The 17,666-nt window shown below is 40.2% G+C and overlaps 1 protein-coding gene across 2 annotated transcripts; it reads right to left on the bottom strand.

The window, feature by feature from the left end:
- Window positions 1–865: 865 nt before the first annotated feature.
- Window positions 866–14,865, bottom strand: mus81 (MUS81 structure-specific endonuclease subunit). 2 transcript variants are annotated; one of them, XM_030076251.1, is made up of 17 exons: window positions 14,746–14,865; window positions 12,415–12,565; window positions 11,593–11,722; window positions 11,180–11,265; window positions 10,826–10,987; window positions 10,471–10,551; window positions 10,164–10,252; window positions 9,240–9,461; window positions 8,975–9,145; window positions 7,786–7,913; window positions 6,962–7,074; window positions 5,095–5,214; window positions 4,922–5,017; window positions 2,435–2,563; window positions 2,231–2,334; window positions 1,915–1,998; window positions 866–1,180 (listed from the first exon to the last, which is right to left on the bottom strand). In XM_030076251.1, exons 2-17 carry the CDS (start codon window positions 12,553–12,555, stop codon window positions 1,114–1,116), a joined length of 1,923 nt encoding a protein of 640 aa, XP_029932111.1. In that variant the 5' UTR covers window positions 12,556–12,565; window positions 14,746–14,865; the 3' UTR covers window positions 866–1,113. The 2 variants fall into 2 exon arrangements, with proteins under 2 accessions (XP_029932111.1, XP_029932110.1); XM_030076250.1 differs by having other exon boundaries at window positions 12,415–12,588; window positions 14,746–14,850.
- Window positions 14,866–17,666: the final 2,801 nt, after the last annotated feature.

Below are 17,666 nucleotides of genomic sequence, written 5' to 3' on the forward strand. Positions count from 1 at the left end.
AAAGGAATGTGGATTGGTCGTACTTAATGTTGGACAATTTAGAGCAACAATACCGAGTTGTTGTCTTTCTTTTTCCTGACGCTTACGAGTCGCTGTGCTCCGGACATCGATCGTGAGCAGGCTCGGATTAGATGGACAAAGGTAAGGAGGTAACATGTTGAACTGAAAAAAAATAATAAAAAAATCGGATTCAAAACCTGTTGACACTGCTTTATCCTTAGTAACTGTTCCATTTTCCACTTGTGACTTCTCACTGTTTTTGTTAAGGTTAGAAATGCACCAAAGATACGTTTTTAATTGGCAATGCCGATTCTACATCGAAAATATAAAGTGTTTGCCGACATTGAGTACTGATCAGTTACTTCTATGGGATGGTACAGAATCAAAATTTGTTGAGTCACTGGATTAACATGGTTCATTTTTTTTTTTTTTTTTGTCCTTAGAGACCAAACGTGCTCCTTAATTATAAGCTCAAAAATACAGAAAATGAGTGATACTGTTTTGATGTCATAAAACGGTTTGTTATAGCCAGTAATTGACATGTGCTTGTCATTGACTCACACTGAAGGTGGCATACATCTTGTTCAGTGTTCAGAGACTCAATAAAATTAAGAATAAATAAAATAAAATAAAATAAATTAGGGGCATTTTTAACATTTCAAATTTGCCTATAGCCTAAAAACAAACTGTAGACATGATACGTTCTTATGCAAAATTCTGGAAATTGAACTTGACATTTATAAGAGGCGCAGATCAGTCTTTATTCATTCATTCATTCATTTATTTATTTTTTAGCATGTAAGAGAACATGGTTGTAGCATTATAAGGTGTTGGCAACACACCAAGTCCTCATTCACATTACAAAAACTGTTCAAAATGAGAAACTTTATTGAGGCAAAATCCAAAACTTTACTTTGTGGAAGTCTTCATACAAAACTTAGCAGCAATAAAATTCATAAAATATAGCAGCATCTTTATATTTACATACACAGATGTAAACGGTCATGAATGTAAAACCACAGGGAAATGGTTAAGTCTGGATGTGACAAAGTGTTTTTTGCATTAGTGGGTGAGTGAGGTTGTGTGTGTGTGTGTGTGTGTGAATGAGTGTGTCTATGACAGCGCTCCTTGTGTACAGTACAGCTGGTACACTGTTCTGCTCAGAGCTGGACCCAGATTCCTGAAAAACAAACAAAGCCAGATAAACAACTAAACAGCAAATACAGTTACAAATACAGGAGGCTGTAACCCGGTAACATCCTCTGTGTAAATGTCATTTATTTAGTCTATTTTTAACTTTGTATGTTTAGTTTTAGCCAAGTATGTTCTACCTAAAGGATTGTACCTTTTTACATTTGACATCACATCTGTTGCCATTTTTAGGCTCTCCATTAAAACGAGAATTTGGACAGTTGTATCAATGTTGATTCAGGTTTAACTTTATTAATGCACATTAATTAACAAGACTTTTTTTTTTTTTTTTAATATAATTCAAATTTTGTCCTGCACTGCATTTGCTTGAAAATCTGGTTACATTTTGACAGTATTTGGCATTTTAATTTATTGTCAAAGGCTTTATCTTAATCACTTTAGTTGTTTTTTACACTTGTAAAGCAGGAATCAGTCGTGTTTTTCAGGGTTTTAATCTGCAAAGCCACTGCAACATGAACATGACACAACAGTTCAAGCTCAAATATTTAGGGGCAGAGAACAAATATACATCAAAGAAATTCAAATGTGCATCTGGGCACAATAATGGTAGGATCATGATATGTTACATTATTGACTGATTGTCCCACCCATAATTTCCAGGGTCACTGTTTGAGACAGCAAAAAAATATAATGTACAGGTACACAGATATATAATGTAGGATAAAATAAAATGAAATAAAAATCAGACATTGTACCACCGACCTTTTGAGTTTCCCATAACGGATGGAGGACAGGAGTTTTTCTTTCTCTGCTTCACTGGCACACTGTTCATAGGCTGTTAAAAGACTGGGGGGGGGGGGGGGGGGGGGAGAGAGATGCATGTATGTATGATGTATGCATTTATATTAAATTTTCACAGATTATTACTTTAATAATTGTCAGCACATAAAAGAAAAGGCAAGACATGAATTTTAATGGAAAAAAGCGATTAGAGGAATAAATTCTCTGTGATGGAAGGAACTGTGGTGTGTGTGTGTGTGTGTGTGTGTGTGTGTGTGTGTGTGTGTGTGTGTGTTACCTGCGTGGAGTGCTGTAGTGTTCCAGTATGGCAGCTGCTCTGTCTCCAGACAAACCACTGATCTGCATCAACTGTCTGGCAAACACCTCTCTCACTGTTTGACACTACAGAAAGACACACACACACACACACCAGTCAAAACTGAGATGTGGTAAACTAAAGGAAGGGAGCGAGCACATTCACAGCTCACAGACAAACACACACCTTGTTCTTGATGGCCCCTTGGTTGAACTCGGTGAAGGATATGAGCGTGCAGGACGGGTTCCCTCTCTCCTCCTCGTCGCTCTCTCCGTCCCCCTCCAGCTCTCTGGAGCGACAGATCAGCGTGCGGTTCTGAAACGAGGCGGCGGGTCGTCACGAGGTTTAACTGTGAAGCCAACTGAACGCAAAGATTTGAAAAATGCAGAGAAAATTACACGTGATCCCACTAGTTGTGTTGAAGCGAAAAGGTTCCTCTCCTTTTATGCAACCACAGAAGCCAGCCCTTCTTTTTTGGGGTTGAACTCCTGAACCCTAAATGGTCCCTACAGCGAAGGCAGTGCTCACTTTTGCTCTTTTCCACCGAAAGAAACTGATCTGTTCTGTTTTACACACCCAATCTTTGCATTTTATTTCCACCGAACTAGTGAGGGGCGATATGGACTAAAAATTTTATCACGATAATTTCTGGCATTTATTGCGATAACGATAAAAGTGACGATAAAAAATATAAAACAATTCAACTCCATCTTTTTGACTACAAATCTATCACCGCATTCAGTCTTGAGAACCCCACAAATACTGCTCAAAAATAATACTTACTGTAGTCAAATACGCTACTAAACTATACCAATTAAGTTTAAGTAGTACACCTGTACTGCATCCTTTGTAATCACCGCTTTTTTGCAAACTTTGCATGTGACAGATGTTTGCTCCACGTCAGACTTACTGTAGCCAAACCAGTTCCAGATAATCGAGCTGGAGCCTCGTTTAGCAACGAGCTCTTCGCTATCAGCCCCGCCTTCCGCCATGCTTGTTATTGTGCTACACGTGTGAGCTGCCGGCTGCCAGCGGCGAGTGCGTTGCGCACGTAATTACGTCATCAACAGGAGTTTATCGTTATTATCGCGAGATGACATATTCTTACCATGGGGAATTTTTTTGACGATATATCGCAAACGATAACATATCGCCCATCCCTACACCGAACACAGATTGGCTCCCTGACAGAAAAATTGGTTCACAACTGGAACTAGAAAAAAGTCGTTCTCAAGTGGGAACCGAGTGGGTGTGTCTTATTCTACACAGCTACCAAGAAACTTTGTAGTCTAGTAAAAAAAAAATTAGTGGTTAAAAATGTTTTTGCCCACGCTAAATAGAGATTCCCTAACACTGCAAATGAAAAACAGAAGAATAACATAAAAAACAAAAACAATTTAGAGTTTATTTTTCTTAATCTGATTCCTGTCAGGGTATTTACTTCTGCTGTGCCGCACCCACCATCGATGATGCAATGAAGTCCACTCCAAAAACTGGTCCAGTTTCTTAGTGAGCACCTTGGTTCTGAGAATCTTGAACTGAATCAGCTCAAGAACCAGAACCTTTTTTTGGTGGAAGGGGCGTATTTGAGTTGCTAGGGGCTGTCAGGGTGCAGTAAACATCCCGTTAGGCTCAGTTTGCGACTGCATTCTATGTCACAGTTGATCTTGTTTGATCTATGGAAAAGCAGTTTCCTCCTTTCAGCTCTCGGTTTTCTAGTGTCCTAACTCATTCTTGACCTCCACACATCTCCTCCAAAATGCCATGCAGCGCCACAGCAACACAGTAATAAACCATCAGGAACATAACGATGGTTTCAGCATCTTCAGCGTTCACTCTTTTGCTGCTGTGAGCTGCAGCAGAGCGAGTTAACACCTCTTCCTTATCTGCGTAAGTTCTCCATTCTTGGCCTGCGGTGAAAATACAAACTCAAGAGCACTCAGGGTTCTTGCTTTGCCCCCCAAACTTCTTCCAAGAGCAACACCTAACAACTCTGACCTGGAACGTTTTACTGGAAAACAGGGCAAGAAATTGACCACGTTTACATGCACGCCATATTCCTGTATTATTCAGAATATCCTCAATATTCCGGTTGTGCACGTGTCATGTAAACACACAACGAACCAGATTAAGGTCATATTCCGGTTGGAGAAAATTCGGAATAAGACCCCTGTTTTAACCAGAGTATTGTGCCATGTAAACACCTTAATCGGAAAATGCTTCACAAGGAATCCTGTGGCGTCTTTGTTGCTATGGTTACTGCAAGTGGGGAGAACGACATGGCGAACAGCAGCAAGAGCCAGGAGACTGCAGTCTGCCTTCAGATAATGAAAGACTTAAATATCATGGAGGATGTCGATGGGAGAAAACACAGAAATAGCAACAACTTCCTCTTCTTCGTCTGTTTTCCCGGCAGACCAGACGCCTATACGCGTGCTGCTGCCCCCCGCGGGTTGAGTGTTGTATTAAATAAGAGCATGGAATACACCGAAACACGGGAATCTGCCAAGTGACATGTAAACAGAATATTCCAGTTGCCGCAGCGCATATAAACACCTTATTGGGAAAATTAAACCAGAATATTGACCTAAATCAGAATATAATGTGCATGTAAACGTACTCGTTAACATCCACAAGAAAAATGAACAAGCCCACGAAGAACGTGTGTGTCACCTGGTACAGTTTGGACAGGTATCTGGTCATAACAGTGAGGTAGGCTGCCGACTCCTTCACGTCCTGGACTCTCTTCACAAAGAAGCCGTCGACCACCTGACAGAAGGGCAAATTAAGACCACTTTGACAATTCAGTTAAATTGTTAGTGAAGTACAGGTGAGAGTGGGCGTACCTGTGTGTTGATAATGGCTTGCTGTAGCGTGGTTTCAGGTAAACTCAGGTGTGAAGCTGCCGTCCCGCACTCCTCCACCAGGTAGATGGGCCTGCGAAGACCACACCTCTTCAGACGAAACTGAAGAGAGAGAGAGAGAGAGAAAGAGAGAGAGAGAGAGAGAGAGAGAGAGAGAGAGAGAGAGTCAAATTTACTCAGAGGAGCCTTGAGAGATTGTCTTATACAGGGTATATGCAGGAATCTTGAAGTTAATTTTAATACCTTTTTAAGACTTTTTCAAGACATTCTCAATATTTTTTAATACCTCACGGCCACTTCAAGCTGCAACCATTTACATCAATGATATTTTTAACTTAACAGTTTTAGTTTGTGATAAAGACTATAGACCACTATGATACAACAAAATTCTGTTAGTTAATTCCCATTGACACAATGCTTATCTTCTTCTTGCATAATGTACAATATGCCTCCCTGACATTCCCCTCGACTGGCTGCAACCAGTCTTTGAAGTCCGGCATTTCCAGCAGGGACGCTGCAAATTTGCACTTTCCCATTATGTTACTGTTCAGCCATCCATGCGTTCACCAGCCTTCTCTTCCTTTTTCGCGGGGCTTCATGTAACATTTCGGTGCGTTCGTAATATGCACTGGGAGCGCCAGAGCGTACTTTGTGCTTCTGAATTTCCACCCGCCTGCTCGCTCTGCCGCTCTCAGAGAATTTACGAACGCACCCACAATAGCCTAGTTTTTTATGTACCTGTTCATCTTTGTTTTTTAATAAAAATGAATAAATTCACACATTTTTACAATGTTTTTGGGACTCAAACTCTTGGACAGCTAATTCAGAAAAAATACTTTCAAAATTTAAGACTTTATAAAGTTGTGATAAGACTTTTTAATACTTTTTAAGGGTCTTAATTTTCCCAAAATTGATTTATCACCTTTTAATACTTTTCAAGACCCCACGGATACCCTGTTATAGTATCTTAATTTATTTTACTACATGGCTGACACAAATCTAACATTCACTGTGGTTTTACATTCAATGTTTATTAAAAAAAAAAAAAAAAAAAAAAAAAAAACATACATACAGTGAAGTTAAGCTTTATGACTCAGACTTAGACTACTTTACTGTCCATTTAAAATTCATAAAAATGGAAATTTGTCTTTGGCTCTGGCATAGAGACAGCAGGACAACATACAAAACACCACAGTAAGAGAATTAATAAGACAGAGAATAAAACAGTGAAGCAACAAATCCCACTGAAGTCCAACTGGGTTCTAAAAAATGTAAGTAGTAATGAGCGGGTAACAGTCATCTAAAAATTGAAGAGGGAATTAGAACAGTGGGGCAAGGATAATGGTAATAAATATAAATAAAATGAAAAACCTATTTAAATAAATCACAACTTTAATATAATACACAGGTGCATTGTCTCGCCTGTGTATTGTGCCACATGTCCAAGTTAAATCTGATGGATAATGTACTGATGGAAAATTTTAAACTGCAATAATGTTGCTGTCAAATGCAACAAATACACACCACGGAGGAAAACTACTGTGGTATGAATGAAAACCATGATTACTGTTATGACTTGTAATGTTCAACTTGTTAAGATTTTGTTATTATGAAGCATGACGGCTGATTAGCTGGTCGGGTAGCTCATCTTCTCCAGGAACCCACGTGTGAGTGTAACACTAAATTATCTGTTTATTTATTTAGATATTTCAATTCAATTTTGTTATTGTCTTGGTACTCCGACAATAGCAGCTGATCCATGCAGGGAAGTTAGGGCGATCTCTGTGCACCTTCCCTGAGGTCAGCCAGCTGAACTAAACAGTGAAGACGACGCAGAGTAAACACCGACCTTCTGCTCCCTGAAGCGCCCGTCGATGATGCTGCCACACAGGTCGTCCATCCTCTTCCTCTCGATGATGTAGTCGAGGACCAGCTCCCTGCCTGGAGGGGGACGCAGCTGCCCTGGACGGAGAGACAGAGGTCAGGAGGTCAAGACAGAGGACACTTTCCCGCCTTTCTTCTGTTTTCATCGCGTCGATATACTGGAGCAACACTGTACTGCTGGCATTAAAGGCAGAGTACACAGTTTGAAATGGCACAGCACTTTGTTTACTGATGTTTAGGATAAAGGGAGAGAGATTTATAGAATAGAATTTATTGTCATTGCATACAAGATACAATGAAATTGTACACACACACAAAAAAAACCCCACACACCAGCAGCAACAAAACAACAACATACAGTATAAATATAAGTAGTCCCTGAGATATGAAATATTGCACTGAATAAATAAATATTGCACTGATATGAAATTATTGCACTGAATAAATAAATATTGCACTGGATAAAACGTAAAAATATCTGTGGGAGTAAAAGGGGAGTGCGTTGGGGAAGATGAGTGGATGATGGGGGGCGTTAGTGCAAGTTTGAGTTATATCAGCTTATGTCAGTCTTACATGTCACACTAGTACATGAATTACACAGAAGACTATATTTTAATAAAATAAACATATTTAATAGCTGCATCTATAAGTCACGGGTATCAAAAAAATGTGCATAAATGTAGCAATTTTGAAAAGTTTTGCCCCGTTTTGCCTAAATGTGCACCACCTGGAGTGATTTTGCTGACTCTTTGCCCCCCACCCGGTGTTTTGTCGTTGTGTTTGTGTCACCTGGAACGGGCGCGACCTTTTCGCGAGCCACCCACAGGAAGTCCCCGACGTTCAGCTTCCTGATGTCAAAGGTCACTCTGTTCCTCTGGAGCTCTTTGACCAGCTCCTGCTTACAGTGGTGGCTGCCGCTGCTCACACACACACACACACACACACACACACAAATGAGCAAATCATAACATAAACCAGTTAAAACAAGGAATAAACATGCAATTCTACACATCACAATATATAAACAAACACAATCATTACAACAAACAACTTTTGGCATGAAAAGCTGAGTGTCTATACAAACTCATTTTGCACCTTTTACACTACAACTGAATATGTAAACTAACAAACCATAGTGTGTGAACACAAACACACATAGATGCAGAAACAGCAATTATTCCAAAACACAATGGTTCTCTGCTTCATATATGTACACAGCAGGGCTGGAAAATTAATTGAAATATTATTGAAATTGCAGTATGGCCAAGTGCAGGGTCAAACTCACAGGAGAGGCAATGGAGGTTTTCAACAAATGTAAAATACAAAGATAAATGAAGTACTGTGGCACTGCCTACAAACTGTATTCTCCAGATCTAAGTTTCTTTTTTTCAGTGGAAGTGAAAATCCTGATGCAAAAATGATCGTTCTCACTAAAATTGTGCACCATATCAATTGCAATATGTTTTTCTTTTCTATATAAAGAAATGATTTTTGCAAGATACAGGGAAGAGGAGACATGAGGTTGTATGTGTGCATGTGTTTGTGTGTATGTACATATTGTGTATGTGTAGGTATGTATATATGTGTACAGGTATATGTATGTATGTATATGTGTATGTATATGTATATAGTATATATTTTTATTTTCATTTTTTATTTAATACATTTTGTGTTTTTTGTACAGAAATTACAGATGAACAAATTATTTTCTGACTGATTATAATGAAATAGAGATTAGGGGGTAAGATTAAATAAATTTTTACTTCTTCCTACTCCTTTTCGAGAATGTTAATGATGATAGATGCATTTTATTTTATTTTATTTTTCCTTATTGTAGGACCTTCGTTTTCTTATTTACCTTTATTTAGTACTGATTATTATTATTTTGTTTTTGTTTGATTTACGTTGGAAATAAAGATCTCAATCAATCAATCAATCAATCTATCTGTCAGCCTTAACGCTCAGACGCCCTTCTTACCCAGTTGTCTCAATAAAGTCCACACAGAGGATAATCTCATAATTTCCAGGTAAGAGTCGTTCTCCGTTGGGCCTTCTGCTCGCTGCTGGTGGAGCCTGGGGTTTTCCTGAGCAGCTCGTCCCACCAGCGTCAGTCCTGAGCGGGGCGACACTGACCAGCCTCTCTGTGGGGCTGAGAGGAGCAGACGTGTACGAGAAGGACGATGAACAATGAACACGTCAAGAGCAGGAGAACATGAATCTTTGGACGTTTGGTGAGCACTCACTTTAGTCTCTCCTCCTTCTCTTCTTGTGCCGCATCACCCACAGCAAGATCCATGACCCCACAACCACCTCCTTCCTCTTCGTCCTCCTCCTCCTCTCCTTCACTCCTGCTGTCCTCGCCATCCCCTTCTCCATCTCTGCCTCTCTCTGGTCCTCTGTTGCCGTCTCGCTCTCCTGACTCCAGTCGCTCGGCCAAAGCCAGACCTCCTTCTGTCAGAGAATACCTGAGAGAGAGAGAGGAAGGGGGCCAAAGAAAAGAGAAAAGGAGTAAGTGTCCAACCCCTCTTCACACCGGGAAATACATTTCCCAGCTGACAAACTGATGTGGTATCTGTAGTTACAGCTCACAGAGGTCAGATCACAGAGTTTACATCCCAGAATAAATATGAACTGTCATTCTTTAAAAAAAAAAAAAAAAAAATTAAGGAGAGTAATTCAGCACTAAGAATGAAGGCCTGTCGCTAGAACAAGCCCAACTGGTGTTTGTTTGGAGAGTGTTTCTGCCATGCACTGCAAAAAGTCAAATCTTATTTGTCTTATTTCAAGTCAAAATGTCTTATTTCTAGTCAAAATATCTCATTACATTTAAAATAAGACATGATCAGCTCAGAAATAACTTGTCTTTAGACAATTTTCACCTGTTTCAAGTGAAAATTTACTTGAAACAAGTAAAAATTTGCTTGTTCCATTGGCAGAATATGTTTCTTGTTTCTAGCTAATTTTAACTTGTTTCAAGTAGATTTTCACTTGAAACAAGTGAAAATTGTCTAAAGACAAGTTATTTCTGAGCTGATCATGTCTTATTTAAAGTGTAATGAGATATTTTGACTAGAAATAAGACATTTTTACTTGAAATAAGACAAATACTCTTGGTAAGATTTTGACTTTTTGCAGTGTGTGTGTTTCCATGTGTGTGTCCTGTGTACCTTGCAGGGTTGTGTGTCTTCAGGACCAGGTTCTTCTGGATCAGCGTGCTCACTGAGGACCAGGCGGTGTATTTGCTGCCCAGTTCAGGCTGCAAACAAACAGGCAGGAGGACGCGGGACGGGGTAAGGATAGAGGATGTGGACACAGTTCAACAGGATGCTTTTGAAACGGAAACTTTTGAAATTAAACTGTAAAATAGAAGATGCTGTAGTGCTTCACAGTAGCTTTGCATGATGTGTATACATTTTAGCTTTGATCTCTCTGTGTGTGTATGAGTGTGTGTGTGTGTGTGTGTAATCAACTTACCACAGTGAAAGACTTGTCACACAGATGCTGGGCTTCAGCTTGTAGTTCCAGCTTGAACATGTAACCTTTACTACCCGGGATCTGGAGAGGAAGACAGAGAGACAGACACAGAGAGAAATAAAGAGATGGAGAAGGAAGAACAACAAAAGACCGATTTTAGATTGATTATAACAGGGGTTCGAGCCGACAGAGAGGTTGCAGATTCGATTCCCCAGTGTATGTCCTGCTGAAATGCCCTTGAGCAGGACACTAAACGCCTCACTGCTCACTGCTCTGCTACAGACGAGGTCATCAGCTGAATGACTGAACGTGTACCGGCTGAATGAAGCCACTCAGTTGGGGAACAAAGCAGCACCTGGGCCTGCCTGTAGAGGGCGAGCAGGACAGCGTAGCCGCCCGACCTCTTCTGGGGAACGTACTCCCGCTTTTTCCTCTTTCCGGCTTCTCCTCCTGCTCTTCCTCCTCCTCCTCCTCCTCCTTCTCTTGTTTCCTTCCCTCCGTCTCCTGCAGCATTCCTCTGCAACGACAGAGGAATCACATGGATAACAAATGTTTTTTTGTCATTTCATCATGGGATACATCGACTGCACTTCTGCCCTGTTGTTGGAAATATGGAGACAACGAACTCAACACACACTCTGTCTCCCTCGCCCCCACTCTTTCTCTCTCACACACACACACACACGAACCCCATCACTTCTCTGCTTACCTTCCTGGTGGGAGCCAGGCTGTTGTTGTCCGGTCTGCCAGCAGGGGGCGCTCCCTCGGGGAGAGAGTGGATGGGAGCTTCTGGACCTGGGACAGAGGAACAGAAGAGACAGCGACAACGTAATTTCCTGTGTAATCGGATTACTTCAAGTTACTTTTTCATCACGTTGCCTTCAAATTCTGCTGAACATGAAAAATCTGCTCTAATATGATACTTTATCGATATATGTTAAATTATGTCTGTTATGATCAGTGCCGGCTCTGCCCATGTTGGTGCCCTAGGCGAAATAACTCCCTGGCGCCCTTCCATACTCCCCGCCACCCCCCAGAGACCCTGACCGAGTCAGTCTGGATGAGAGAAACAAAATGGATAATTCCTAAACACATTAATCCATTAATTCATCCGTTTCTCACCGTTTTCTCTGTAATATCGCTGCAGTTTCTCGTCCAGTATTTTGCAGATCCCGTCTCCAAAGTTCTGGAGGATCTTTGCCTCTCTGGCGTTTTTGAGCGGTAGAGGGTATTTGTTCAGAGAGCTGATGGCCTGGTAAGGAAAAGAAAACGTTTATGCCTTTATCAATCTGATTCTGCATCCTGAACACACTTCTAATGTAATCATCTAATTCAGAATGCCTTTCTACACATTTTCCATAAAGTCTTGGCTGGACTTTGCCCATTGTTTAACGTAATGTTTTCTGATAGCGACTGCAATCATGAGCCACAGTCGTCTACAGCTGAAGATGATTCTTCACAACAAATTACACAACATAAGAGATGACACTTAGTCTACAGTGACATGAAATATGTTGTCACCTGTGTCAGGATTCTTTTGTCAATTTGCAACCTTCCAGGACCTTTTTGAAGATAATTTTAAGAGAGATGATCAAATCAATCTCTTGGATGTTTTTGCACTTGGACATTCATCTTTTCTGTCTATTTCTCAGTTTTGAACACAATCAGTGTTTGCAATTTTTTATTTACATCTGATGAAGCCTGTTAGGAGTCATTTAAGGCAATTCATGCATTGTCTGAGCAGGTTATGTTCTCTACTTATCATGTCAACAAGCTTTATTCTAGTCTATTGCACTGTGTTATTTTCTATCGAAACTGATTAGCAAAACTGTCTACTGTTGCATGAAAAACCAAATGATGAAAATTAAGATGGAGCTACCTGAGATGTAAAGAAAAAAACATCATCAGCAGAGCATCACCTGAGCCTCCACCCTCCAGTCTTACCTTCTGGTAGACGTGCTGGGTCTTCAGCCCTTTCTCTCTGGCCTGGTCCCGCAGCTCGGTGAGCCACCTGAGGAAGAGAGGGTTCGGGCAGGTGGGCAGGGCTCGTTTACGACCCAACCGGACCGGCTCCGAAGCTGGCATCACTTTGAAACTGAGGGCATCAGCAAAATATCACTAACAAACAGAGATGAAAGAATGATTTAAAGGCACACTTGGATGCAAAGGGAACATACACTACTCACAAAAAGTTAGGGATATTCGGCTTTCGGGTGAAATTTCAGGATGAACCTAAAATGCATTATAACCTTTACAGGTGAACTTAATGTGACCTTCTGTAAACTTTTGAATGCACATGTCCAACTGTTCAATGTTTCAGTACTTTTTGCACAAGTTGCTGTTCTCTAACAAGGAGTTTAACGGCAAAATTCACATCAGGTGTTTGATGCTCCAGCTCATCGAGGTCGTATCATTAGGGAACGGCTGCTGGAGACTGGGGTACCTCAAATGGAGTGGCCTGCACTTTCTCCAGACCTGAATCCCATAGAAAACCTATGGGATCAGCTGAGTCGCCGTGTAGAGGCTCGGAGCTCTGTACCCCAGAACCTCAATGTCCTGAGGGCCGCCCTTCAAGAAGAGTGGGATGCCATGCCTCAGCAGACAATAAGTCGACTTGTGAACAGCATGAGACGTCGTTGTCAAGCTGTAATTGATGCTCAAGGGCACATGACAAGTTATTGACACTGACATTTTTTGTTGTGGTATATCCACCACTGTTGTTGGCTTTTGTTTCAAGAAATTGTTTGAGATGAGGAAATCACCAGTGTATGCTTCTACTTAAATGCCCTACTTTCATGATATAATATCACTGTAGCTGAACTTTTTACATTTTCCATAAATTTCACCCAAAAGCCAAATATCCCTAACTTTTTGTGAGTAGTGTATTTGCTGCTGTTGTGCAGGCTGGGATACAAGAGAGAGGAAGGATGACCTGGCAGTTTGTATATCCTAAAACTGCTGCCCAGGTACAGGTACAAGTGAAATTTTGTGCAGCCTACTGTATTGAGTTGTATGTTGATATGTAAAATATATGTTTTTACATCAAAGTTCACCGAAACCCGGCCTCCTTTCCCGGATATATGTCATTAAAGTACGTCTTGTACATGTTAACACTTCACGCCAAACTTAATATATTATTATGGGAATTTAACGCTCCCTTTCACGTTGGTAAACATATAAACCCCGTAGTATGACCACCTTATTAACATACGACACAGAAATACAGAAATAAATAAATGTGGAAATGTAGAAATACAGAAATAAATGTAGGAATAAATAAATAAATAAATGTAGAAATAAAAGAAGGAATAAATAAATGAATAAATGTAGAAATAAATAAAAGTATAAATAAATAAATGTAAAAATAAATATATAAATACACAAATGAATAAATAAATGTAGAAATAAATAAATAAATAAATAAATAAATAAATGTAAAAATAAATAAATAAATAAATGCATGCATAAATGTATAAATACACAAATAAATAAATAAATGCATGAATAAAAACAGAAATATTTATTAATTTAATTATTTATGCATTTATATATTTATATGCGTATTTATTTATTTATTCGTTTATTTATTGTTTTGTCATTTTTCGTCCCTCATACGTAGAAGATAACTAAAGATGTCTAACAAATCTCTGGTGTCCACTCTTCATTTCGGCTGGCATCCTAAACACTAAGCAGAGCCAGTTTGGTTAAAAATTGTATTCTTTTGTAATTTATGACGCCGGTTTCTCAGCCGACCTAACGTCACACGAAACGCCAAGTCGCGGACACAACTGTGGTGCTGTCGTAAAAGCAGAGGTCGTATTGAAATAAGGGCCTGTTTCTTAAGTGCAGAACTTTCTAGTGGATCATATGGACTCGGTAAATGTGTTGAGATGTGTGTGTCGTTCACCGCTAACAGGAATTAATCCTGTTTCACATGTTTCCAGATATTTCTAATGCAGTTTGGCGTCTCTGGATACGGGAGGTATAACGGTGTCGCTGGGTTATGTCCTCCTCAGCTTTCTCCTTAAAGCAGCCCCGACTGGATATAAAACCCACAATGACTTTATTTATCGATTTATTGTGAATGTGACCGCATGTAAACATCAGGCTAGACGCTAACAGAAACCACGCATCAGTTTGCGCTGTGAAAGTTTGCACAGACACCCAAATGACTGGACTGATAAAAAAAAAAAAAAAGAACAAATTAAAATGTCTTTAAAAAGATGGAGCTGTAAGAAAAAAAAAAGTGACGCCTGTATTTGGAAATGTGCTCACCTTTCAGTGAATCTGTGGCAGCTGGCGCCGTGTTTTCAAAGACACCGCTCACTTCCTGGTTCACAAAAAGTCACGTGATCGACAGAGGGAATACGAATGTGAGAGCTCCATCTAGCGGTGAGAACCAGAACAGACTATCTTCTGTACTGTAAATAAGAAGGTAAGTGAGTGGATGAATTCATAAATAACACAAAAACTATCAACTAAACGCGTAAACAACCAGACAAACAAAGTAAAAAGGCAAATAACATAATAATAATAAATGAGTGAATTAATTAATCTATTCAAATAGGCAGATTGATCTATAGGTAGGCCATGACACATTGTGCTTTTATTAAGTCATAATGCTGGGTCCAGGTTACTAAGTGACCGAATTACACGGAAGCCTCTTGTCAGTTAGTTCCAAGACCGTTATTTGGGTGTCACCTGAATCTGCCTCCAGGTATCTTCAGTATGAAACAAGCCGGCTGGATTCCTCCAACAAGACCAAACAGAGACAAGAATTCAACCTCACACATCCCGCCCACAGCCTCTCTCTCCCGCTCTCTGACACATAAGGCTGAGCAAAACACAACACGGTAAATAACTGTATTTTCACACATGCACACAAAGTTTGGAAACGCCAGTCAGAAGCATAACCAATAATAATAATAAGTTGTTGAATTTAAATGAAACACGGATGCTGAGGTCAAGGAGGCACATTTAATGTCACAAAATCAGGCTGTTTACTGCACCGGAAGGCAAAAAGCAAGACATTTTGACACGGACACACAGCGAAACAGAAATTCACAGAAAATATTTACATAATACAATATCCCATATACACCATGTTTCAAACGCTAAAATATTGTTCTGAGGAAGACGTACATGTTCCAAAATAAATAACATTTCAGGAATAAAAAGGTATACATGATTTGATGATGACTGGTGCCCGTCTTGTTTTGACATTCTTGGCAGTGGTTTGGCTGGGTTACAGAGTCATAAAACCACTGAAAGACCTGAGGAAATGACTGCTAAGATGAAAGTGAAACGCTATGCTGAATATTATTGAACTGACTGCTTGCCCTGCCCCTTTACGCCTACAGAAAACAACAGCATTTCAGAAGATGGAGTTATTTGAAGTTAACTGGGTAACGTTCCCCAATATGGACATTCACCTTGTTCAAAGTGGAACAGCGATTCACATCATAGAAAGAGGGCCTTCATTCCAACCAATTTGTTTATGGATCAGGGCTGAGGAATGACAAAAATTCTGATTTTTTGGAACTCTGAAGAAAAACAATGCATTGATTTGATTAAACTGAAAGAAAACGGAACCCAACCACAAAACACAGATTTGCAACCAGACATGGAGTGAACGGAGGAGTCCATCCATTGACCTACTGCTTACCGATCATACAAAAACAGCTGTAAAAGAAGTAATTTTCCATTTCCCTGGACGCGTGTGGTGATATGAGTCATGTAAACATTATGGTCTCTTTGAACCAACTTGTTCTCATTGAGCAACTGTCTTCTATAATTTGAGGCATACGCAAGTTATGTCAAGTGATTTAATGTGAAGTGAAAAAAAACAAACACATTTTAAAAATGAATGTGGAATCACAGCTCCCAATTTTATGTTCTTCCTAGCAAGCAACTGCTGAATTAATTCAATTTGGCATGTAATATGGCACTAATAAAACCAACCCGGAGCACACCATACTGGCACGATCAGTATAATCAGTATAACTTCATTACAGGGCTGAAGACTATAGTCAACTCCATAACAAAACCAGGGTAAGTCGAGTTTAGTTCCTGTGCCTGAGGGTCAGGGCCAAGCCAAGACTGAAGGAGCAAATCAAGACAAAGACCAAAACAGGCAATAGGCAGTGCACATGTTTCTGCAAATGTCAAAATAAAGTTCAGAGTTTAAGGATCAACAGAAATTCGTCACCATCTGCAAGACCATTGTACGAAACCCTTCAACATCAAACAAATCAATTCCTAGAGGTTTGAGGACCATTGCATACTATACACAAGTGCGACCGCTTAAGTTGTTTGTGATGATGGCGAGGAAATAAACAAAGGTGGACCAGGTGGAGACAATAAATATCTAGGTTGGTTTTAGCAAAACCAAGGTACAAAAAGGTATAAAAAAAAGTTGGGTCAACATCTAGGCCGAATGGTGACTTGAGACCGAAACAAGGTCCAGTTCAAGGTAAGTTTGTCAACAAGGCAAGAACAACTGGTAAAGTGATCTTCAGATTTGCTTATGTATTGAAGTCAATCAGAAGAAGGGTGTGGTAGTCAGTATACTTAGCAGTGGTTATGTGTGCCAAGCCCTTGCCTATGACAAACAGACCAGTGCATGAAAAATAAGCTGTGACTGCATTAATTACCTCCAGGCCAATCTCACAGCGCCATGAACGCAGAGTATCTCTGACAGGCCTGGAACTGGCAGAAGTAAATCATGACATTTGGCTGCTTTGATTTGAGGAACTGACATTTAGATGTGAGGAATTGACGTGACACCACCATGCAGAGCAATTTCAAATGATTCAGTAGGTAGATCTCAGGTATGGTTGCGTCACTGTTGTCCAAGAGTTCGAGACCTCCATGTTGCTGCCAGAGAGCGGCAACGACACTTTTGCGCCTTCGTCTTGAACCAGTTACTAAAGGCACGAGCAGTCTACAGTGAGTCATTTCTTAATACAGGTACAGTCAAGAACTGTCAAACCAGAAGGCTCTCATTCTTTTTGTCCTTTGACACGACAAGTGCAAGCACCGAACTGCATTTAATTCTTTCCACAAGCTTGGACGCTTCTTAGCGTACCCTAAGTTGAGAGTAAATGGAAGTGGGATATTCTTCATATCCTAAGACGGAACCATCAAAGAACGTCCGCCTATAACCATCCAGCCAACGCAATACCATTGGCAGTTGT

Source organism: Myripristis murdjan, chromosome 18 (assembly GCF_902150065.1).
Source record: "Myripristis murdjan chromosome 18, fMyrMur1.1, whole genome shotgun sequence".
NCBI lineage: Eukaryota > Metazoa > Chordata > Actinopteri > Holocentriformes > Holocentridae > Myripristis > Myripristis murdjan.

What these genes read in the sequence shown, in the direction of transcription:
- mus81 (XM_030076251.1), bottom strand. Translation starts at nt 12,555, where the DNA reads ATGCCAGCTTCGGAGCCGGTCCGGTTGGGTCGTAAACGAGCCCTGCCC. An exon ending in GCGATATTACAGAGAAAACG is followed by an intron (nt 11,266 to 11,592) that starts GTGAGAAACGGA and finishes CCTCTGTCCCAG; the next exon opens with GTCCAGAAGCTCCCATCCAC. An exon ending in ACCTGTCCAAACTGTACCAG is followed by an intron (nt 2,564 to 4,921) that starts GTGACACACACG and finishes GCCTCGTTTCAG; the next exon opens with AACCGCACGCTGATCTGTCG.